This window comes from Toxotes jaculatrix, chromosome 3, assembly GCF_017976425.1.
Source record: "Toxotes jaculatrix isolate fToxJac2 chromosome 3, fToxJac2.pri, whole genome shotgun sequence".
NCBI classification, from domain to species: Eukaryota; Metazoa; Chordata; class Actinopteri; family Toxotidae; genus Toxotes; species Toxotes jaculatrix.
Genome location: NC_054396.1, coordinates 24,079,656 through 24,104,380, shown reverse-complemented (window position 1 = coordinate 24,104,380; position 24,725 = coordinate 24,079,656). Strand labels below are relative to the sequence as shown.

At 39.7% G+C, this 24,725-nt stretch overlaps 1 protein-coding gene across 1 annotated transcript in view; it reads left to right on the top strand.

Moving 5' to 3' along the window:
- Positions 1-1,334: 1,334 nt before the first annotated feature.
- The window catches only part of LOC121179767 (metabotropic glutamate receptor 4-like), a 114,676-nt gene continuing 91,285 nt past the window's right edge, over positions 1,335-24,725 (top strand). The window contains exon 1 of the mRNA XM_041034788.1: positions 1,335-1,901. Coding sequence (XP_040890722.1) covers positions 1,335-1,901 — 567 coding nt within the window. The remainder of the gene's footprint in view (positions 1,902-24,725) is intronic.

Below are 24,725 nucleotides of genomic sequence, written 5' to 3'. Positions count from 1 at the left end.
CTTTGGATATAAAAGCTGCTCTCCATCTGTAATGGCATAATTACAATTTCAGACTCATTTCTCAGACCCTACCCCCGTTGGTTTGTTGTACTTTTCTACCCTGCGAGGCACAGATGTAGAGATGCCTAAGAAACACAGAGACCCACATATGAATTCCATTATAATATATGTAATTGATTTTGCCTGTAGTAAGAAGAAATACCTAGGTAATGTTGGAGTGGTCCATTTGATACAAAGAGATATCAGCTTTATCAGACGCTCATTCCGTCCTTTTGAACCTCTCTTTAAACCCCTAATCTTTCTAATGATTTAACATGCTTTGAAGAAGTGTGTAACGTGGCAGCAACGGTGATACATTTTCTGGAAAATAATAATTTCGTAGCAGAGTACCGACCCGGAACAGCAGCCTACTACTACCTCCAGTGCCAGCTGTCACTGTTACTGCAACTGTAAAACAGTCAGTGCCTTTTCAGTTTGTCAGTTTGATGTAAAATCAACAGTAAAAATGGGACTTAATAGTCAAAATATTGTGATAGAGGCTGAGTGTGTTCGCTGGCAAGGTTTGTAGGTGAAAATGAAGCATGTGGGATGTGACTCTCAGCCCTGTCAACCTTGAGAGTCCATGGCAACCTTTTGAATTAGAAGCGGTAGATGTAGGAAGACTGTATAAGAGAGAGAAATGAGTTTGGAAGCACAACTGTCTCTTCATTCCACATAATGCTGCAGTAAGAAAGGTTAAGCCCAAAAAAAAAGAGGTATTGAAACGCTCATACCAATACAAATCCATTTGCCTTTTTTCTGTTTTCTCTGTCCACTGTCTCACTACTCCTCTCTTTTTCATCTTTCAGGAATTTGCTCTGAAGCTCGTGGACCTAAGCAGGCCTGAGGGCTCTGACATATACCAAATCCCTGCCCAGGGGAACAGGGGAGATTAAAAACTTCTGATTGAGGTGGAGAGGAAAGAGACACAGAGAGAGGGAGGGAGAGACAGAGAGAAAAAGCTTATCGTTCACCTTTGTTCTTCCTTAATGCCCCAAGTGGAGGATCTCCATAGGCAAGTGTGTGAATAACAGCAGACACAAGAGCAGCTGCCCACCGCTGTGGTCAGATGGAGTGAGGGAGCGAAAGAGGAGAGGAGAACAGAACTACATCCTGTGAAAGAGCCAAGCTCATATTCTACATTGATTGAATGCCTGGGAGAGAGGGGAGACATGAGAGGAAGCCTTTTCTGTGCCAACTGCTTCAAGAGGTATTGCAATTAACCCTCTGGCCGTCATAAAATAATACCTGGCTTCTGTTGTTTTCTGATTGCTGGGTTGGGTTGTGCGGTGCGGATGCGTGCTCAGGCCGTGGTCATGTTTCAACCCCCGGCGTGTAGACCGGATCGGACCGGCTGTCAACGAAATAGCCTGTTTCTGCCGCTGCTGCTGCTGCTGCTTCTCTACAGCTCCCTCAAGGCCGCACAGGCTGCCAAACCCAAAGGGCCAGGACACACTCATTTGAACTCCATCCGCATAGACGGGGACATCTCCTTAGGTGGGCTGTTCCCAGTACACGCCAGGGGCCACGATGGCAAGCCGTGTGGGGAGCTGAAGAAGGAGAAGGGCATACACAGACTAGAGGCCATGCTCTTCGCCCTTGACCGCATCAATAATGACAATAATCTGCTGCCTAACATCACACTGGGAGCGCGTATCCTGGACACCTGTTCCAGGGACACTCATGCCTTGGAGCAGTCGCTCACCTTCGTGCAGGCTCTGATTGAGAAGGACGGGACAGACGTCAAGTGTCTGGGTGGAGGAGCGCCCATCATCACCAAACCTGAGAGGGTGGTGGGCGTCATTGGAGCTTCCTCCAGCTCCGTCTCCATCATGGTGGCCAACATACTACGCCTGTTCAAGGTAAGACGTTGGCACAGTTATCTTGTCTGGTTTGACTGTCCACTTCTTAGTATGCATTAAACGCACAGAGCAGACAACAGCAGCTGTTGAACGGGATATGAAACCGAAAACTATGATTTGTGAAGATTTTGCTTTATTGATCCTCTTATATATTTGTTTGAATAATTAATAAACAACATGATCTGACAAAGAACATAAGCTGCTGAACAGTATGAGAGAGCAATATGTGTAAGATATCTGCTGCCACGCTATGGACACTTTCATAACTTTAGAGAGGAGATCCCTTGGTAAATCACATCACTCTGACTATTGCCCTGGAGGGGTTGGTTGCTAAGCAGTGAGAGGTATTGCCTGTCACAATACAGAAGTGATTAATAGGATGCTACTTGATTTCATTTTTGCCCCACAGCCTTTCTTCCAATCAGTTTGTTGTTTACATCTGCTTACACTATGGAAAAAAATATGTTCTCTTCATGGACATTTGGACATTTGATGAATTATTTAACACATATTTTATTTTCTGTCCAGCTAGCCATGGCAAGCATAATAGCTCTTTTTTTTCATTACTTAAGGTTTGATTGCTGTTTACGGCTCCACTCCCCGCAAAATAATACACCTTTCTTTGGCTTTAGAAAGAATTGCTCTTTATAAAGTACTGTCATGTGTTTGAAATTGTTTCACGGGCAATTACACATTTTAGCGCAGATAAAACTCAAATCAGTTTCACTGGGACCGGCGGGGTAGTGGCTTATTTAAATTCTGTGGTAATTAGAATGAGGGATTCTTCCTCAGATAACGCTCAGACTTCAAAACCAAATTCAAAATGTATTTCAGATCCTGTGTGTTAAAAAGCTGATTATAATCCTGACTCCAAAGTTTTCCTTCACCTTGATCTCGCATGAAAATTCATGTCTAATTCAAACGATATTCCCTCTTGTCTTGCTTTAAAGTAGTGCGAGGTGAGACGGTGGCTGGTCCAGTGTCTTTCCTCAGCAGGTCAGGTGTTAACCTTACTGATTACTGGCTGGGTTTTGATAGGGCTGCTCCATAAACGTTGCTGTTTCGAATCCTCAGCTGAGGAGCTGCAGATTTGAACCTCATTTTTTTCAAAGCATTTGCCAAATTGTTTTTGTTTTACTTTTCACTCCAACATTGTGCACAGAGCAGCACAGGATAACAGTGTAGCTGGCTGCAAAGTTCACAAATCGATTATTCAATCAACAGAATAATAATCGGCAACTACTTCAATGATCATTTAAGTCGTTTTTCAAGCCAGGCTTCCAGACATTCCCTAGTTACAGCTTCTCCGTCTTATGTCATAAATAAACTCAGTATCTTTAGGTTTGGGAGTGTTGTTTGCACAAAAACAAATAATTTGAAGACGTCACCTTGGGGTCTGGGAAATTAAGATTGACATTTTCGCTATTTTCTGACATTTTATAGACCAATAAATTCATTGAAAAAAAAATAACTGGCTGATTGAACAGTAATGAAAATGATCGTTAGTCGCAGCCACGGGTGGTGGAAACTGAAGGCAGAGCAGCGCCATGCATGCCCTGTTTTTTCACCCGTCTTTCTGCTCGCCCTCTCCGATGCTCTCAGCCGCGGTGCCAAAATGCTAGACTGCTACTGAACCAGACCAGACTCTGGCACTGCTTCCTTTACTGCCTTCTAGTGTGATCAACACTTTCCCATCTATGCCAGCGCCATGCAGGGGAAGTGCTCTGTGGTGCGATAGGATATTAGATTAAGATTTGTATGAACTTTTTATTCAGTTGCGGAGATCTGGTGTTGTCAAAGGTGACGATTGTGTTAGATGCGAGTAAAGCCAGTAAAATGTGAAGCTGGTGGTAAAACGTGAGACTTCACATGTAGGCTGTTATACTGTAGGAGTTTAGTGGCGGGCGGCTGGTCTGTAGGTGTGCTGCGCTGTAAGTACAACTGGGCGGAGGCCATGAATCCTATAGCATTAGTCATATTTTTAGGTAAGGTGTATTGATTGTTGAATATTAGATAACAAAAAACAATACCTACCTTACTTAATAGAATAAAGTATCAATATCAAATTGGTGAGTAGATTTGGAAAGGCTGATTTAGGTACAGCCCCTAGATTCTAGTGAGGTTTTATTTTTTTTTTTTTATCCTTTTTTTGTGTATTAGTTAATTTAATACTCCACAGCAACAGCCTGCAGTCTATGTATGATTTAATAATCTCCCTGATTCCTGAGTCTTACAAACCACATGGGATATATGCAGCTTGTTGAGGCTCCCAGCATTAATCTGAGAGAACCCAATGTGACAGAACGCATAGACACAGAAATTTCGTGCATCATTTGTTCTAATGTATGTACGAGTCTTTTCTTCAGCTTATGTGTGCATCTTTGCACGAGTGTGCGGCGCCCGTTGATAAACACATAGTCGAGCATGCGAAAGCCTTGTGCATGATGTCTGTATTTCTTCCTGTCTCCTCACACATAAAATATGCGTATATGCGCGCTCACCCAGGTAAGAGTCGGTGTGGGCCACAGTAATGAGCATCTCCAGCGGGGCGTTCTTGATCCCACTCTCACATGGAAGCCTCAAATCCTTCGTCATTAGTACAGTGCTCGTTCCCTCTTCGTTAATGCACGTAAGCGGTGTCCTTGCATATTTAATTTGGATTTCTCTGATCTCCTTTCTCTTTATCCTCAATGTATGTATTAGCATTCCCCTCTGCCTTTTTCCTCTCAGAAAGCTGGGGGTTAAGACAGCAGCTCCAGTCAGATGGCAGGCTGAGCAGATCACCAGAGTGAGATTTTGCCAGTTTATCTTCAGTTGCTATCGCTTGTGCTTCTGAGTCCCACTATTGAAAATCAAACACTTTCCAAGGCAGTCGCCAATCAATCAACATCCACTCTAATTGAATAACAGTCATTACAACAATCAAAAAAGAGAGTAAGCTCCTGACATGATGTAAAGCAGTCTGGTCAGTTATATAGATTAAACAGTAAACCTTTAATGGAGAGTGGTGTGTGGTCATTTAGGCAGGGTCTTGAGTTATGGCTTCCCAGGGATCCACAGGTCAGCCAGATGCCAGTTGGTTCTCCCGATCCTGACGGACACTGCTGATGGCCCCGGAAGGTTTTAAGTTTACGGCCGTCTCGTAACACGCCCTGTGCCAGCGTGTCATTTGCTGCATGATCTAGCATGCAGAGAGAAGAGGGACAACCAGGTCTACCAGCACTGCGGCTAGACATAAATGTTTGCTTTAAATGGAGGCAGTGCATGCACACGAGTACCAACTCAGCATACTGATGAAGACAAGCAGACTGTTAGACATGTAGACATGCGCATTACTGTATGCTTGTACATCCACACACACACACACACACACACACACACACACACACACACACACACACACACACACACACACACACACACACACACATATACACACACATACACACCATATGCACAGCTGCACCACTCAGACACATAACATGTATATAAAGACTTGACACCATCATACACAAAAGTAATCAAGCACATTTGCACGCGAACCATTTTAAACCCAGCAGCAACAGCCACCCCGGTGTAGTTAGCAGGTTTACAGAAAAGTGTTTCCTCAGCACTCAGCCGCATACAGATTTGGTCCGAAGCAGCTTGATGAATATTTTACTCCAACCTTATGTAACGGTAACACAGGGACCAGGAGCTGCAGCTCAAGAACATTTTAGTGTAGTTCACAGTGAAGGGGGAGCTGCTGTGACAAGCAGTTGGGGAAAAGATAATTCATGATCACAGACAAGCCATGTCAGATGATTACATTATTCATTTGCGTAGCAGATGCGCCCATAAAGTTGACACACGTAACCTACAACACAGTTTCTACAACCAGGTCTGTCCCTCTCGATTACATATTTATCTCAACAGGAGGTCCTGACAGGGATTTCCTTTTCACCTCAGCTGTAATGAAAGTTTGGCTCTTGTTCAGCGAAAAGAAAAAGTATTTTGATAAGTTTCATTTGTTTCGTTCTGCGGTGCACGAGGAACAGAGAGGCAGCGACCCAGGAATAAGAAGCTCAGAGTGTTGTAGCCTTTAATGCTCACTGGAAAACATTTTGCTGGCTCCTTGTTCTGACATTACAGCTTACTGCAGGCTGGACAAACCATCTCACATTCACTGAAGTGGCTAGTTTCAGTAGTACAGGGACCACCGAAGAGTAAAAAAAAAAACAAACATCCATCTAGAGGAAGAAAAGTAGAAGAAAATGATTTTTCATGCAAGAGCACACAGACCTTCAGCATCCCACTCATTCTGACATTTTCTCTTACCCTTAGTTCATGCTCTTGTTTCTAAGTTTCACATTGGAGACACAGAAGCTGACCTACAGAATTATTATTTATGCGCCTGCATATTGTGTGGGAATCCTGTCAACTGTCTTGCCATGGCAAACAATCTACCTGGGATTTTACAAAGGTCTCAGAAACAAACAAAAAAAAACCCAAATCACTAATACCTACACATTTGATCCAAACGTGTGCTGTTCTTTCGCTGCTCTTTGCTGAAATTAATGTTAGGCAGTTTAATTGGCCTGAACTCTCAAACAGTCAACAAAAAGTACAGCACATAATATTTAGTGCTGGATAAACAACATAAGCTATCAATTGCTGATTAGAGATTACCCTCAGCTGACATCTCTGAGCCTTGATTTCTCATTAATTCTTGTGGGATTTTTGTACATGATAACATGGCTGGTTAAAGCGTGTAAATAATGAACGGGATTGTGTTGAATAATACAGTAATACTGTAATCTAATACAAAGAACCAAGACATGTCAGATTTCAGTAGTGACTCGTGGTGTAATTTTTTTTGCAAACATGCAGTATCTCAGCTTGATGGATGATGGGTAGAGAAACACATTTTGCATATGAAAAGGACGTATTTCAAACACCATTTAAAAAATATCTAATTCACAGTCTGAAGTTGCTAATGTTTGCTTTTACTGCTGCATTTGCTACTACTGTGACTCATTTCTGAGTGTGTGTGTGTGTGTGTGTGTGTTTGGTGGGGGGGGGGGATCACTTTTTGTAAAGCCACCATTACATGACAGCTGGTAAGGTAAAAGCTATCAGCGTCAATCTCTTTCAAAGTCTATGCATATATATATAGAGGAAACCCAGCCACACAGCAAACTGTGAGGAAGATGGCAGATATCATTAGCAGCTGACAGCCTCTTTCATGATTCCTTGAATGAGCGAGCTGATCCATTCTGCAGCTGTTTTGTGGCCAAAGCTCTACTACATCCCTTTCCCAGAGGTGCTCACCATCTGCTTTGTTGCAACCTCTTTTAGAAAGTTAATGGTTATTTCTCCCCAGTTGATCTTCTGCTCCTGTAAACATTTTAGCTTCAGACCACTTAGAAAAAAAATCGGTTAACGTTTGATTGGTATGATCAGTTACTGCACCACAAAACCTCAAATATTTCTTCTTCTCTCTTTTGGCAATTAAAAAAAAAAAAAAAAAAAAAGTCAAAGCTGTTAGTTCAAAGGTGAAAATAAATAAATAAATCCACTCTAATAGGAGTTAACCGTATGGCAGAATTGTGTTCTGTTTCTGTTTGACAGTCCTTGAAATCTAGCATGAGTGGTTTTATTTTATATGGCACTTTTTCATTTTCTTTACACTGCTCGGTTGAAAATTAGTTACCCTGTTTATGGCATTTCATCAGTGTGGTTGCCCGCACTTTTTAAAGACTGATAAATAGCACAGGTGATAATGTGGTTTCTTTTATGGTAGTCAGCCCTCACGTATCCGGCACATTTCTCTTTTATTTTAACCCTGTTCTCGGCCTCATATGGTGAGTTCTTAAAACAAGAAAAAAACTGATGAAATTTCACGCTCCATCGCGTCCTGTTCTGATGGTTTTTATTCGGCTATAAACCTTCCAGTGACATAGTAGAATGACGGCCCTGTGTCACAATTGATTTAGCAGCTCATTTGGGGGAATGACAGCTAAATCAAGATAAAGTAGTGTCAGCCCATTGAGGCATCTCACTTCAACCAAACCCATTCATTCAGTGAGCCAGTGACGATACAGTTGTTCACATTGACTGCATCACTACGAAGCCATTTAAGTTTGTTTTCTTCCTGGCTGTTTATGTGCTTTAATTTCATGCAACAAGGTGACATGTTTAAACTTTAGTCAGAACTGTTGTGAAATCAATTTGTTATATACAATGTAGTTCATGCAGTTTGATGCTGCCAGAGATTCACGTGGCTGTGACAAAGTTGTGTAATTTACAGAGGCACATTCAAGTCATACTGTGGAAAAAAAATGCAATTACTGTTGGGTCATTGCGTGTCAAATCACACAGAATCCAGGAAAGTGATTGCAGCACGGTCTCAAAGTTTGTGTGTGTTTGGGACCCAAAACTTAGGCCTGTAAATTTTTTTTTTTCAAATCCAGTGTTTTGACATTCTTTTGGCCCATGGGCATTAATTGAAACAAGGTGTGGTAACATTTTTTTGGTCATTTTCATGGGATTGAAATGGTACGTGGGGTAGCAAGTAAGAGCATGAAATTGTAAGTGGAAATAGCTCAATGTATTGTCATTTAGTGTACAGAAGTGCCAATATCCTTCCATGTTCCCTTCATAGATAAATACACAGTTAAAGATATTGTTTACCTCTAGGAAAAAAACATCCACAATGAAAAAGCAGAGTATTCCCTTATTATCTCCACGTCCCTGTGTCCTAGCCTCTGCCATATTGATTGAAGTAAAGAAACAGGTGTTTTCTGCAATCTCATTTTATTGTAGGTCATTAGAAAACTATTATCCTTTAACCTTATAACTTGAACAACAGCACTGAATTGGGTACATGCTTGGTGTTTCCTTGATAACGTGCAAGGGCACATACTGATGGTTTTACTGTGTGGACATGTTTCAACATGCATATCAGTACATTTTCCATATGTAGCTTTCTAACATGCACGCTGTAAAATTACATGTATAAACACAGCCAAACACAGCTTATTGTGTGGAAACCTATATTATGATACCACTTATTCCTCCTTATACCAAAGGTTTTATCAAAATATTTCACTTTCAATATCCAGGACCTCACCGGAGACACAGTTCCCATCTCAAATGCCCTTTATTCCAGTGAATATACTGAAAAAAATGTTTATCCTTTATTTCATACAATCCCTATGATGAATTCAATAATCATGGAGATACTGAGACAATAAAATATAAAATGGATGTTTTTCTGCCATAAGTAAAATTATTTCTCAAATCTGTGTCTATTTATGTATGAAGGAAAAATGAACATTGGTGTGGTTTACCCTTAATAACCATACATTGAGCAATATCCATGTACATTTTTATGTTTCTACTAGCAACCCCACATATTGTGTCGTTCCTATGAAAATGGCCAAAATATGCCACCACACCTTGTTTTATTATTGATGTGCTTTGGTGGCACAGGGCTCAAATATTGGCACAGAATTAATAAAAGATTGTGTTTGCAGAAAAAATAATGATTGATATCATATTGGTGGGAAAATATGGGTTTGTAGTAATACCCTCAATATCACTTGTTTGCACTTTTTTTTTCTAAATCTAGGGCCTTATTAAAATGGGTTTGGCATGCATAGATACATACATACGTCCTACAAAGTCTGGTGAGGTGAGGAACAATACTTGTCAAGAGATTTATGCCCGATTTATGCCCAGGTAAGGCGTTTTTGAGGCTATAAAAATGAAAAAATATCAAGGGCTGAAAAAGTCTGAAATCATTGAATTTGAACAGTAATATTTTACAGGCCTTGCTTCTGGGACCCATTCATGACGGTGCTGCAACTGATTTGATACAAAATGACCCTGTTAGATTTACTTATAGGTTTCAGTATAAGCACATTTCCATTGGGAATATATTACATTCTTTATTACATAGAAGACTGGACTGTATCATTATTGCATCAAAAGGAAAGCTGCAGCACAAATGGAAAGATAGTATAGGGCATTGTTACTTTTAAAATGAGAGCCATTTTGGCCAGAGTACTGTAAGTCATTGTGGGAGCTGCAGATAATAATCCTGCTCAGTTCAGGGAGGTGATATTTTTCCATTTTCTGTATTTTCCTATGCCATGTTTTTTTCCCCCACCTTCCTCTGCCCTCTCTGTCCTCCAACTACTCCATTAACAAAATGCTGACTGTTTTGATTGAGCAGCTATTAGGCCTTTCTTTCTCCCTTTTTTTTCCCTCCATGTTTTTTTGTTATGTTTAATGTACAGTAATAATAAAGATCTGCCTCAGTTTTTGATTTTGATCAGTAAAAAGTCATTACACTCTGTAACCTGATGTTCTTTTGATCATCACGGGGGCTTCAGCATCATCCATGTTTTTTCATTCTGCTCATGCACACACAGCCAGCAGCTACAGTGCAAGGCTCTGTCTGTCTCAACATATGAGAGTGGCATTTTGTTGAAAGTGTTTTTTTTTTTTTATTATTCCTGATATGACCAAAATCCAGCCCCCCCTCTCGCTGCTGATAGACCTGCTGCTTTGCCATTTTCTGCAGCTCTTGTGAGCCATATGAAGGTACTGGGGTAGTTCAATACCATTTATTGGCACTGGCTGTTGATTTGTGTGGGAGTTTTAAGTCATTAGTTCCCAGACCTTTTGACTTCAAAGCAGTGACTTCTTTTGACCCTCGTCACCTGCCAGTTCAACAACAAAAAAAATTTATTTGAATAATTTTTAGGGACCTAGAGCAGAAGATTGTGTAGATGCATAACTAAAACTGTGCACAAAGACAGATTTATAAAGCTGCATGTGTAGATGGTTCTGTTTTATAAAATCTTAGTCATTGTTGAACTGGGTGGACATGGGGTTAGGGCTAGCACAAGCCTCATTTCCACTCCTGTAGTTTGCTTTAAATGGATGTTGAAGTGCCCTTAAACGTCTGTTTGCATATGGATACAGTACATGTGCCTGCTCCACCTCTTATTACACCTGTGACTGAGAGGAACGACAAAGAGGAACTTCAGTTTTACTGATTGCTGGTTCTTCAACAGCACCAAAGCAGCTGTCGCCACGCAGGACTGTGGGTATTTATGGTGCCAGTACCACTGCTTCATCACACGTGTGTGTAAACCATCACCCCAGTGATAACTCAGTCATCATCAAGTGTCACAAGGATGATCAGTAATGAATCTATTGAGCTCATATCGAAACAAAAGTGCTTCACAATGCAAGATAAAATGAAAAGATCATTAATACAAGGAAAAGAATCACTTAAAGCACCTTTGACTTTTGCAATAACACTATGTAGACTGTAAAAATAGTAACACAGTAAAATTGGCAAACAACCAAAACATACATTGTTTTACTCTAAGGTCATGTCTCTCATGTTATAGGATTCTTCTCACATTTTTCCTCCTCATCATTTATTTCCGTTGCATTTGTCTCTGCGTGAGGTGCACTCATTTTCACTGCACATTCCTCTTTTACAATGTTCGTGTGTAGGAAGTGACATATACATGGTTTACACTGTACATCTTTCCCCTTGAGCAGTAAGCAACATGACTCCTTAATCCACTACGAACAAAGTAAAGGTTAGAAGAAAAAAAGAAAAAAATTACTTAGCTTTGTGTAGCAGAAATAGATTTTGTGCAGTTCCTCAAATTCAACTTGCGACTCCTTGTGGGGGTCCTGGCCTCCAGGTTGAGAACCACTGTTTTAGGTTGTAAAGTCTTTGCCGACTTCTGTGGTTCAGCTTGTCAGTGTAAACTACAGCCTATCATGGAAACCTTTAACATATGTTTATTGCTGGAATTAAAACGGGGGGCACTTGTTTGCTTTGTGATGTCAAGTCACAGCAATTTTCGCGTTTGAGGACACTTTTATTGAAAATCACATATGCAGACAACTCAAACAACCCAGATTTAAGTGGAACACAGAGGACAGTATTTATCTTAAACTGCTGCTTCTCCCCTGAGAGGATAAACACATTTTAGTCCTGCACACCAGAGAAGACAAAACACCTTTTGATAAAGGTAAGTGTTCTAAGATAAGTTCTATAAATTGGAACTTAGAAAATACATGCAATTAGTTTGAGTATCTATAACCACATAAACACCACACCACTGCTGTACACGAGGACTGTACACAACCGAATGTTGCGTACTATCGCACTATCACTGCACACTATCTTTATTTTTGCTTTTCCTCTTGTGTAATTTTGCTGCAGCTTGAGTAAGTGTTGATTTGTGGTGACTCACTTGTCTGAAAAAGATAAGTTGTGACGACAAGGCCACAGGACTGACACTTTACAAGAATTTATGACAGATTCATCTTTGAGATTTCACAAAGTTGAAAGATTGGAAGTGATTTAAATTATTTTTAAATCAGGTGTAATTCCTGATTACATTTCTTGTGATTGTTCCCGTTAAGTTTTTTCTTTTTGGCTCTGTTTTGTTTGCGCTGAGGAGACAAATGACTGGAGGCAGGTGCTGGCCTCTTCTGTAGGATTTCCGTGTAGTGTATATTGTGTATTCCTGTATAATTATATTGTTTTGCTCTGTAATTATATTTTGCCTTAGTTGTGATCTCATCTCACCAAATCCAAGCGGCTGACTGTCAATGCAAATCAGATGTAACAACATTTCTGCATCTTCGGGAGCTGACAAACGTCCATCCAGAATCCAGATCCAGACCTTCTACCATCTGTCAGTTTTCTTCACACGCCAGACACTCTTGCGTTTGTCTGTGTGTGTGTGTGGGGGTGGCTGGCTTTGAACACATATGTGCATGAGCGTCTTACAGGCTGTTTGTTTACATATTTAATTGCGTATTTCTGTTCAGTTAAATGACAGTTCTTCCTGTCTAACACACACAGTAACACTGAATGTAATAGCTATTAGTGGCTCACTTGCATTTCTTCAGGAGAGGTGCTCCAGTCTTAATCTTAGTTTGCTAAGTCACACCAAATGTTTAAAACACAACTGGACTGTTATAATCCAGCTGATTAGCTGGTAGAATGATAGACACACACAGCTACACTGTTACCTTGGGGGACACTTTATCAAGAAAAACAAATAAACAGAGAAATGTAAACATAATGGACTAAACACGAAAATGTGTTTATTTTCCCTCAGAAAAATCCAGCTGTGTTCAAAGGCCTTCAATCTGTTCAATTGTGTGGAGTTCTGCTTTTTATATCTCAGTCTTGGTGTTTTCTTTGTGGAGTCTGTATGTTCAGCTCGTGATGGTTGGGAGTTTCCCCCTGATGCTCCAGTTTCCTCTGACTGTCCAAACACATGTAGGTCAGGTCAGTTTGGAGACTGTAAATCACCCGTTTCTGTGCCCACTCTTTGCCTTTAATAGTGCTTAATAGGAATAAGCAGGTATGGAAAACCTACGACTGCTGAAATAAAGATGAGTGGCAAATGTCAGATTCGTTCAGCCCTTCAAGACTCATGTTGTATTTGACACTAGCAAAGACCAAAAAGAGAAATCAAATAAAGAGGAAGAAGATGTGTTAATTTTTCCAATGTCTGTAGCTTCAATAGACAGTTCGCTGCAGCCATGGGTTAAATGTTTGCTGATTTGCCACTGTTTGCCTGTGAAATATTTGCCAAGCAATTTATTAGGGACACAGTAGTAATACTGGATAGTTCCTCCCTGTGCTCTCAGCCTCAGTTCTTTGTGGCATTGATTCCACAAGATGCTGGAAAACACTCCTTTGAGACTCTGGGCCATGTTGACATAATTGCATCACATAATTTCTGCAGATTTGTCAGCTGCACACTCTTGCTGCCAATCTCCTCTTCTGCCACATCCCAGAGGTGTTCTGTTGGATTCAGATCTGGTGACTGATGAGGCCACTGAATTACACTGACCTCAGCTGTGTCCATGAAACCAGTCCGAGTTGACTTTTGCTATGTGACATGGTGCGTTATCATGCAGTAAGTAGCCATTAGATTGTGGGTTAATTGTAGTCATAAAGGGATGTACATGGTCAGTAACAATGCTCAGGTAGGCTGTGGCATTCAAATGATAATTGATTGGTATTAAGGGGCCTAAAGACTGTTGACGCAAGGCAGGTTGGGTCCTTGGATTCAGGCTGTTGATGCCAAATTCTGACCCTACAGCCTGTGTCTGTCAGCAGACATCCAGATTCCTCTGACCAGGCTACATTTTTTCTCTGTCTTCAGTTGTCCAGTTTTGGGGAACCTGTGCCCACTGCAGCCTCAGATTTCTGTTCTCTGCTGACAGGAGTGAAACCTGATGAGGTCTTCTGCTGTAGTAGCCCATTCACCTCATGTTTTGACATATTGTGCGTACTGAGATGCTTTTCTGTTCACCACAGTTGTAAAGAGCAGTTATCTGAGTTGATTTTTATGCGTTGCACTGCTGTCAGATTATTGGCTGATTGGATAATTGCATGAATAAGCAGGTGTGCAGTGAATGTACAAATAGGGCTTTTGGTGGAAGCGAATTGTGTTATATAATCATGTAGTAATTAGGTCTGCAACTAACGGCTATCTTCATTATCGATTAACCTGCCGATTATTTTCATGTTAAATTGTTTTGTTTGTAAAATGTCAGAACGCAGGTAAAAATGCCTGATACCATATTGTATGGTCCATGGTGAAGATCTTCAAAGGGCTTGTTTTGTTTGACAACAGTCTAGTGAAAGAAGTGAAAGAAGCATATCCTCACATTTGAGAAGCTGGAACCAGCAACTGTTTTTTTTATTTTTGCTTAAAAAATGAGTGTAATGATAATTCAATAATGAAAATATCTGGCATTTTTCTGTTGCTCAACTTGATTAGTCGACTAATCTTTGCAGTTCAAAATAAGCAATTTAACCTTCTGAAGGACATGTTTAGGACTCTTTGTAGAGCAAATGATTACTTAAAAGGAATCATGATAATAATAGTGATTATAATTATTTAATGATGAAAGTAATTGCGCCGCAGTTATAAACCCAGGCTCATCCAGCTCTTAATATATCTTTTTTTTTTTTTTTTTGTGAATTCAGAGTTGTTCTTGGAAATCAGGTAAGAGTAGACAAAGCAGATTCTGGGAAGACAAAAATTATAGCATTATTCCATCACAGCATACTCTGAACATCATCCATTATTGATATCTAACAATGTAACAGTGTAAAAAAAAAAAAAACACTGAATGTTTTAACATGTAATAGTGCAGTAAATGCATTGCACTACAAAATCACGAGTTTGTTTGCTGTCGCTCAGTGATGGTGTAACATGGTACTACACAGACTGTCTGGGTACTTTCATTGTGGTTTGCAGCAAAATGAACTTGTAATACTTCAGAGAAGAAGAATGTAGCTCTGAAGCAATTAGTAGACAAAGAAAATTCATTTGCATCTATTTTTGTAATTGATTGATAATGTGAGCCACTTTTCAAGCACAAACGCTAAACGTTCATGTTGTTCTCAAATGTGATCATTTGCCCTATATGATAGTTCACTGAATAACTTTGGGTTTTGGATCAGCATTTTTCATCATTTTCTGACATATGGACAAAGCAATTATGCGATTGATCTAGAAAGTGATGCTCATAAAAGTAATCATTAGTTGCAGCTACAGAAAAATGATATTTCCCCCGTGTCTGCATTGAGTCCTTAATAACCAATCAGGCCCAGAGGAGTAAAGAGAGGGAAAGGACAGACATGTCCACACTACACTGGACCGTTTTTCAGCTGGAGAATGGCAGTGGATTGAATGCAAATAGCACCATTCAGAGTGTGTCGATGCCCTGCCTGTAGCTATGGTGATCTTTGGCATGTGCTAATCTGGCTGTGAAATAATGGAAGACTATTGATTTGATATTGAGCTACACAAGCTTGATGAAATATTTTCATGGATGCATTTACAGATCAGTGAACTATGTGATTGTGTCATATCCCCAGTCTTAGTATTATTGAGGAAAAAACCCTAATAAACAATTGTTGTGTGCTTTATCATATCTTATCATGGTAAACACATGATATCAAATGCCCAGCCATGTGCATGATGTAGCCAAACTACTGATTGCAGATGTCAATTTATCATGAAAGGTCCATATCGCACTGTGCTCTAATATATCTGTTGACGGGTAAAAGGTCGGTGTGGTTTATTATTGGACAAGATGATGTATTGATCTCTGATGGTCGGGGCTAGTCTTTGGTGGCTTTTCATCCTTATCATTCCCACAACTCCTATACAGGTGATTACAGCTGCTTACTGATCACTGCTGTAATAGACTGGTGTCAGACAGGGAAAAGGCCAGGCTGTGCCCACAAAACATAATAAGCTGTCTATGGGAAGTCTGAGCACTTCTTATCAAGCAGCTTGGCTGAGCAGCAGAGATCGATTGTCAAGATGCTGTAATGTCAGATTGACCAGGGTGTAGAGAGAAGTTAAATCCTGTTATGGCACTTTTTTTTTTTTTTCACAGTGACATCTGGTTAAAAAATAATCTGACATATCATAACCTCTCTAAACACAAAAAGTTGTGGTGTTTCTCATAAGGCTGCTGGATGATGGTTGAGTGAGTAATTATTTAGGCTAGCTTGTTTCTGAGACATCTTGGACAACAGGCAATTTGGCTTGATCTACAGTGATTGTCAGTCTGACACTGAAGTCGACAAAATGCCAAACAGTGCAGAGAAACTGCAAACAAACTCTGCTTGTGTGTTTTCCCTTTGAACACGTGCACCAGCGTGTGTGTACGTGCACACATTAGGGACGTGGGCATGCGGGTGCTTGTGTTTGTGCCTAAGTGGTTCTAACCTGTGTGTGCAGTCTGGGCGTCTATTTGTGAAAAGGCCACTGGACCTGTCGGGAATTGTGGAGGAGCGTTTGTCAACCCCCTGCCATCTAATTCTCTATGTAGTTTTCACAGGCTGAACGCAGTCTGCAGTGAGGCATGAGAGGGACCATTACACACATGTCTAGCACGCTCTAGATGATGAAGAGATCTGGGAACGCATCCTCCCATGGAAACTGCCTCTGGCCGAGACGCTGCCGCATGTAGCGGATACAGGCCACAGCCAAGCCTTGCCAGGCTTTGCTGAGATGACGTACACACGGTGGAAGTTTCCTCGAGACAGCCTTGTGTCACACTCGAGTGTTAACAATGTAATGAAATGAATGGTGTTCCCGCTGCTGGAAAAATGAGTTTTGTCTTTATAAAAGTTACACACACAAAGATGCACTAGAAAAGATATGTTATTTAATATTAGCGGGCTATAAAAATTAAAAAATACTTTGTCCTCTGAGAGATGGAATCACCATTGAATCTTTCTCTTGTATCAAAAATATTTATCCACTTATATTTGACTTGGTTAACATGAGTGAGTTCTATGTATTTTGCTAAAGTTATCTTCCATTATGAGGTTATTTTTTGGATCTGCCTGAGGATGGCAACATGCAGACTTATCTTTTAAATAAGAAATATGATAAACATACAGTAGATGTTGCTGTATGGTGTTTATGGTGAAAGTGTTGCGAAGATGAGGGAAAACCTATTAATATAACAATCCTCTTGGGTTTCACTTAGTTTTCTGGTGGCGTTAAATGCCAGGCTCATGTTCTGTGTGAGAGAACAGCATCAATGAAGCAATTAGGGGAATTCTGACTGCTAGGGAATGTTAAGTAGTTGCATAGCGTGTCTTTCTGATCAATTCTAACCAATATCTTGTCAGCTGCTTCAGTAGAGGCAACATCTGTCCTGGGTGGCTGGGAGAACTAAGGGTGGGAATCTCTAAGTTTCTCACGATTTAATTTTGATTCGGGGTTCTTTGATATGATCAAAGGACTGTTCTTTTTATTCTTCTTCGATCTTGATGCATCCCAGTTTTTGATTTCACTTCTTTTTTTTTTCTTTGCATGATGGCAAAGAATAATAATCATTTAAATTCATCCATCATGAAAAAATAATCAGATGAATTTACATACATTATATTTTCTATGTGTGTTTTTAGATTCATATTTTTCATACATTCGTACATGTCCCTGTGTATATGTTCATCTAAAGAAGACAAAGTACAGTCCCGGCAGATACAGTAAACAGCAGAACATGATTAAAACAGCAGATAATATTTTGTGATTTCACTCGTCTCATTAAGAAAGAATCATTAGTGTCTGTATGTGTTTACTGTCAGCACTCAACAAACTTTATGCATGGCAGCCAAACTGTAGAGAATGTGTCACTAAGGAGATTATATGTTAATTTTTCCAGTGTTAAAACCTCTGCAGTTTGCTGGATGCACATCTTAAGGGTTGAGATAGTTTTACAAACCCATTTATTTTTTGAAAATAAATGTTCTGGCAAAATGTGACCTTAATTAAATGTGACCCCCCCCCGCAAAAATAGCAGGCATATTCCCACTTCACTGCCACATTTTTTGCAGTGTTTTCGTTTATTAACGCAACAGAAGTACACTAACTGGCATTAGCATGTTATGGCATATTTACCTCTCCAGTAAATAGTTCAGTGAGAGATTTGGCCTTTTGTCCTGACAATATTGTGAACCTTGAATAAACAAAAACAGCGGAGCTGTCATTTTTGAAAAGAATCAACTTATTTTTAACTTACAAGCTGTTTCCTCGTCATCATTCGCTGCTTCTCTCGCTGTCTCACCCACAGCAACTGTCGGAGCTCAGCTGTCGCTCCGAGAGACGGCGCGTTGCGCTACGTCATGTATATACATATACATGATTGGACAAGATGGAGCAACAGACCCGACTGCAGTCCAACCTGCTGTTGACAGCTCGGTCTCAGGCTGATAACACAGCTGTAGACTCGCTCTAGACTGTGCTTTAATTAAAGAAACTCACACATCAACTCACCGGAGTGTGAGAAGCAGGAGGAGTAGCAAACTCTGTGTGATTAGAGTCAACTGTGAGAGACTAAACCTCATGTGCGCTGCATCCCTTGGTAGGTTTGGTCCAGCTGTAAAATGGCAACGACTTAACTTGCATTTTAACATTAATTTACCTTTTATATCTTATAGGAAAGAAGTAGGCAAGAAAGGGAGCATTTCCATGGCACTAACTTCCTCTTCATTCATAGGGCGAATAAAGATCCATAATTTTGGAGGTGTTGGGCAAGAACTGGTTATTAAACTTAAAACTACAGCACACATCACCATGTTACCTAAGTATCCAGCTAGACAGCAGTGAGTAGCTGGGTATATTACTTCCAGGCAGCGCATGCCGAAACCTCTGAATTGAGTTCATGTATTGATGCTAAATGTTCAAGATGAAAACACAGAGTATGGCTGTCTAATGGCCTGTTCAGAAGAGGGACACCCTAAAAAATATGCCCCCAAATGTACAGATGCAGTAAGTCTTAACCAGTGATGAGGGGTCTGTATTCAATTCTCCTTTGTACAATGATGACACACCTTTTTGCTACATACGGACATGAAGCGGCAATGGACAGAAAAAAGGATTCTGAAGTGATTGTTCTGGTAGCATCAACACTGTTTACATCTTGTACAGGCTTCTGTTCTTACAGAGAACCCAGTTATTGTGTGGTTGATGTTTGGTGTCCATTTGCCCTGAAGGACACAGCTGAAAAGCTAGACACCCAGGCAAAAAAAAGTGCAATTTAGCTCTGCAGTGAGGAAGTGGAAAAAACAAAAATTTACTCCAAATGTATCTGTGACATAAAGGAACATGGACATGAATAAAACAAGGTCCAGGTTAAAATGAGCCTGAAATGAGGGTTGTTTCAGTTTTCATTTATCGTTAATGAAACAAAAAATATCTAATTTGATTGGTCATACTGGGCATTCTTTAGATTATAGTTTAACTACATTTAGTAACTGCATTTATTAAAAAAATAGAGAAAACAACACTTATCTAATCATATTCCAGATTGATTAGAAACCTACCTAAACTAATTGTTATTTGGATGATTAAATCTGCAAAATTGGTGAGCATCAGCATACAGTGAAGAACTTAGCTAATACTTATGTTTTTGATCTTATTGTTGAACATTTTTGATTAGAAAAAAAAGATGGGGGAAAAGATTTCAAAGACCGCAAATAAACCATGGAACACAGAGAGCACCATAATCAAAAGGAGGAGGAAATGTGTTGCCACCAGGACCTCACCTACATCAGACTGTCCCTCCAAGATGGATGATAGTGCAAGAGGGGGGCTCATCAGGGAAGCTAAGAGGCCACAGCAACCTTAAAACAAGGGCAGTGCTGTATGGTAGAGTCTAGCCACTCTATGTATTTAAATCCCCTTTGAGTGTTTTGTTTTGTTTTGTTTTGTTTTGTTTTGTTTTGTTTTGTTTTGTTTTGTTTTGTTTTGTTTTGTTTTGTTCTGTTCTGGGATTAGCGGTAAGATGGAAAATGGACGCTGGTCCAGTCTTAATTGCACAAGAAGATGCTGTCAGTTTTAAGAAACCATGAGGGAGCATATCCTCTCCAGAAGATACTGGATCTCCTGCATACAATCAGTTATAGTGTAGGAGCACTAATAACTCCACAAATTCAACACAAAAGATACATCACTTCACACCCTTCAAATCCACAGAATATAGCGGCTACTGGGGAGCAGGATGATGAAAGCATCATGCTGCGGGCTTCTCGTCAGCAGGGACAAAAGCTCCGGTCAGACTGTAGGACAAAATGAATAGCTCCAAATACCAACATATGCTAAACTGTGAAAAACAATCAGCTGCCTTCTGCACAAAAGTGAACACTGAAGTTGGATTTCATTTTCCAGCGTCACAACAATCTTAGTCACAAAACAAAAAAAGAATGGACTGTATGAAAAGCATCAAGAGGGAGAAGGGATGAAATGGTTTCATTGAAACCTTCCCTATGTTATGGATCCAGTTATATCAGCTCGAGCTTTTATTTTTATTTTATTTTTTATTTTAAATGAAAAGTGTCTGTTACGAAACTGGATGCGTGGAATTCAAAAGCTATAGTAGTTTATCAGTTTAGCTATCGAGTTGTATCATGGGAGGTTTTTGTAGCCCGCTTCTTACCAGGGACTAAAAGTCAGGATACCATGGACTCTGCTGCTTCAAAAGTAGCCCAGAGATTTTCTGAGGAGGCACGAGAAAGTTGCTTACTGTGCCTGTTGTGTTGAGGGACACTGCAGCATAAAGTAGTGAAAATTCCACAGAGTCCCGACAGTCCGGCGGCCGTCCAGTTTAGCTAACTGTTGAAAGATTTTCTGGACGGATAAAGGACGATACAGGAATTACTGTACTGGTGCATCCCAAGGACATTTGTCCCAGCCGAGCAGGCGTTTCCAGCAGCTACCTTGATCAGTGCACAAGTCAGTTCCATCATGTAGATAAAACCAGTAAAACCAGAGGCTGCTGTGGGGTGATTGAAGCAGCCTGTTTTATTCCTTAACATTACAGGTTAACTGTTGAAGGCTACAAGTGTTTTGACAGACAGTCATTTTACAATCTTTCATGTACAATAATCTGTGGCATTTACTGCGAATAAGAGACTTTTGTTCCCTGACTTTAGTCTCTAGGGCAGTGCCACCCCACAGGCAACGTAAGTACCCTGTTAAATCTGCACCAAGCCTGGGGACACGTGCTGCCTGAAGGACAAAATCAAAGAACAAATGACTCACTGGCTGATGTACCATAACCTACACGCTCCACACTTCACATAAATACAAATATGAAGTGATTGGTGGTGGTCTGGCGGGGTGGGTGGGGCTCATTAGACTTAAAGAATTTAGACTTATCTTTTCATTTTTCTTTTAATGTTCTTTTGCGAGTTCCCAAACTTAACTTAAGCTAAATCTCTGTTATCCCTTTAAAGAGCCAGGAAATCAGTTTGTAAAGTGAAAAGGACTAAACAATGGACAGTATATATTTATATTGCTATAATAATTTGACCCTTTACCTTAGTTGTCCTTTAATTGTTAAAATCTCCAAACTCACCCTTTTTTCTGCAGTTAAGACTGGTATCTTAAGTGCTTTTTTAGTTAATAAATCATTAATTTATTGATGATGATGGCTGCTTGTTAAATTTGTTCGCACAGTGAGTGAATATTTGATTTTAGTGCATGGCAGCACAAAGTTTTTTCTCTGACAGATGGTCGACAAAAAATAGAACCAAATGGGTTTTAACTTGGTGTGTTTCACTTTTTTTTTTCATCACCTGACAGTTGATATATGCTGATTATTTATTCTAATTTTATGAGATACTAAGTTTAAGAAATTAAACCTAAGACAAGAAAACAGTTAATACTCCAGCTTCTTGTAGTCACTACTATACACATACTGTATATAGTAGTTCCTACATTTTGTTCATCCTTGTGATCTTCAATAGCTGCATCCTCTTAATGAAGTTTAGGTAACTGAAGCCTGACAATCAGACTGATAATATACCACTTTATTTGCAGGCTCGACTCTAGCAAATGCAGTAGGTCACAGTTAAGTCAGGAAGTTTGTCTACAAACTGGCTGATATTTATATTAGACAGTTAAAACCTGTACAACCATCTAAACTGATTGTGTATTTTCAGTAAAGCTCCCAGATCTCAGCTTTTAATCTTGGTGAGAATGATGTTATTAGAAGGTCCCACTTGTAATAAATTGGAATTATCCTTTAATTTAAAGATACTAAGTATGGTGGGATACATTAGCATAGAAATTTAGAGCAATACCCATATTGAGTCTAAACTGTTAGGGAGCATATACATTTGACTTGGACCTGAATATTTCTTTCTATACTTATGAATAAAAATACATCAAGCTTCATGGGATAAAATGAACTGGCAACATCTCACGAATAACAGGGAGTCTCTGATGAGTCATTTATGAAATCATAAACTTCTAAAGTGCTATGAATATGGCCAACAATCTCCTGTCTTACACATACATATACAAAGGAATTACTGAATATCAAGGGTCAAATTGGTATCAAACTCTGTTAAAAGAGCACAGGAGTAGACGCATCAGGACAAAAGAAAGCAAAAATATTCACTAATGCTTAAAATCAATCTAAATCAAAATAATTATCCTGTTCATGGAGCAAACAAAAGCCAGATGAACAAGCTGCACTTCAGACCACCTCTCTGTTTGAGTGCAGACTGAAAACACAAAATAAAATCTTTTTTTTCTCAGTTCAGTGGAAAAAGTCAAAGTTTTCAGCTGAAAGTTTTTGTCCACACACGCACAAAACATCCAAAAACAAAATCAAATCAATCAAATCATCTGAATACCCTCTGCCCCCCAATATTTCCCCATGATTAAAGACCTCTTAGAAGCTTAGTAAGATTGGTTGATCTTACCGAAACCTAAACTTGACCTCAAATGAAACTGTTTAACTTTCTTAACGTGACTGTGAGGGTCAGTAAGTATTGCCAGTGTAGCCAAATCCAAAGGTAAAGGCAAAGCCAAAGAAATGTAATCACATCATGTGCCTGAAACACAATCTATGCTCATTTCCCAAAAAACATTCATCTGTTTATAATTACTTGTTTTGCTACTTATTATTAACAAGTTATTGTAAGGTCAAAGTAATGCTTCCAATTTCTCAGTAGGGATAAATAAAAATACAAATACAATTTTATAGGTTGTATAAATGTGGACATCAGATCACATAGACATTTAACAGTGAATGGTGTATTCAGCTGATGAGATGAAACATTAAATTTTAATTTTTCTGCAATTAATTATTAAATTGTTTTATTTTTCTCCCTGAACTAATTAAATTTTAATCAGCTGTAGTTACACTTGCACAGCATGACATTTATTTTAAACTTGCTATGTAATCATCTAATATAAATAAATATGTAATAATGCTGTCATAAATGTTTTATCGATCATTAACCCAATCCCAAGTTCACTGTAACATATTTGCCACAGTCGTGAGCTGTTTGCTCATTCTCCATGTTCCACTGCAATTTCCCACTGTAAGGACAAGAGAAGGAGACCCCTGAATAGCTAGAAGGAGACATGTTTATCACTTTCTTGCAGATACATGCAACAGTAAATCAAATCTCCGTGTGAAGTGGTGCCGAGGAAGGAGATTTTCCTTTAGTCGCTCCTAACACTGGTTACCTCTGACATTCGTGAAAATGATCTGAGGTGGGAATGCTATCTGTCCCTTACAGCCCTCAAAGCCTGTGTGCTCTAAGTCAGTCAAATACAGGCCTTAAAGTCACAGCAAAAAAAATTTTTTTCAAATGTTTTGCTGACGGGTATGACTCTTAAAAGCCTAATTTGGCTGTTTTTTTTTGTACACCATATAGCATTTAACTGATGGAACCGTTGAAAATGTTGTGTGTGTGGAATTAAGACTTTTTTATGTTTGATGATAATTGAATTGTCAGGAATAAGTGTAGCATATAATTGTATTTCTGACGTTTTGCAGGAAGAGCTTATTTCTTAAAAAATTGAGCTCAGAGGTGAACAAGATGAAGTTAATTAAGCGTCTCCTCCTTACAGCATGTATCTGAACCTGTGGGAGTAAAAAGATGAGGATTTTAACTTTCTAAGACAAGAAAATCCCTCTTCTCCTCCACTCCCGCATCATGCACTTCTTTTTTCCTCCACATTTTTGTGGCTTTAATGTCGACCTTTTTAACTGACAATGTGTTTTGTCGGTTTCCCCTCTCCATTTAAACTGACACCGCCCCCTTTCTTTATCAAAGTATTTTTCATCTTGCAGTTGATTGGGCTTCTCGTGGCTGAATGAGTTCACTCCCGTTCTGATATCCTCACTTTCTTCTGCTGACTGTGTCCCATTCAGCCCAGGAGGGGCCAGGCGGTGAGGCGGGTGTCTGAAGCAGACCTCCGTATTGCAGAGATTGATAGCATT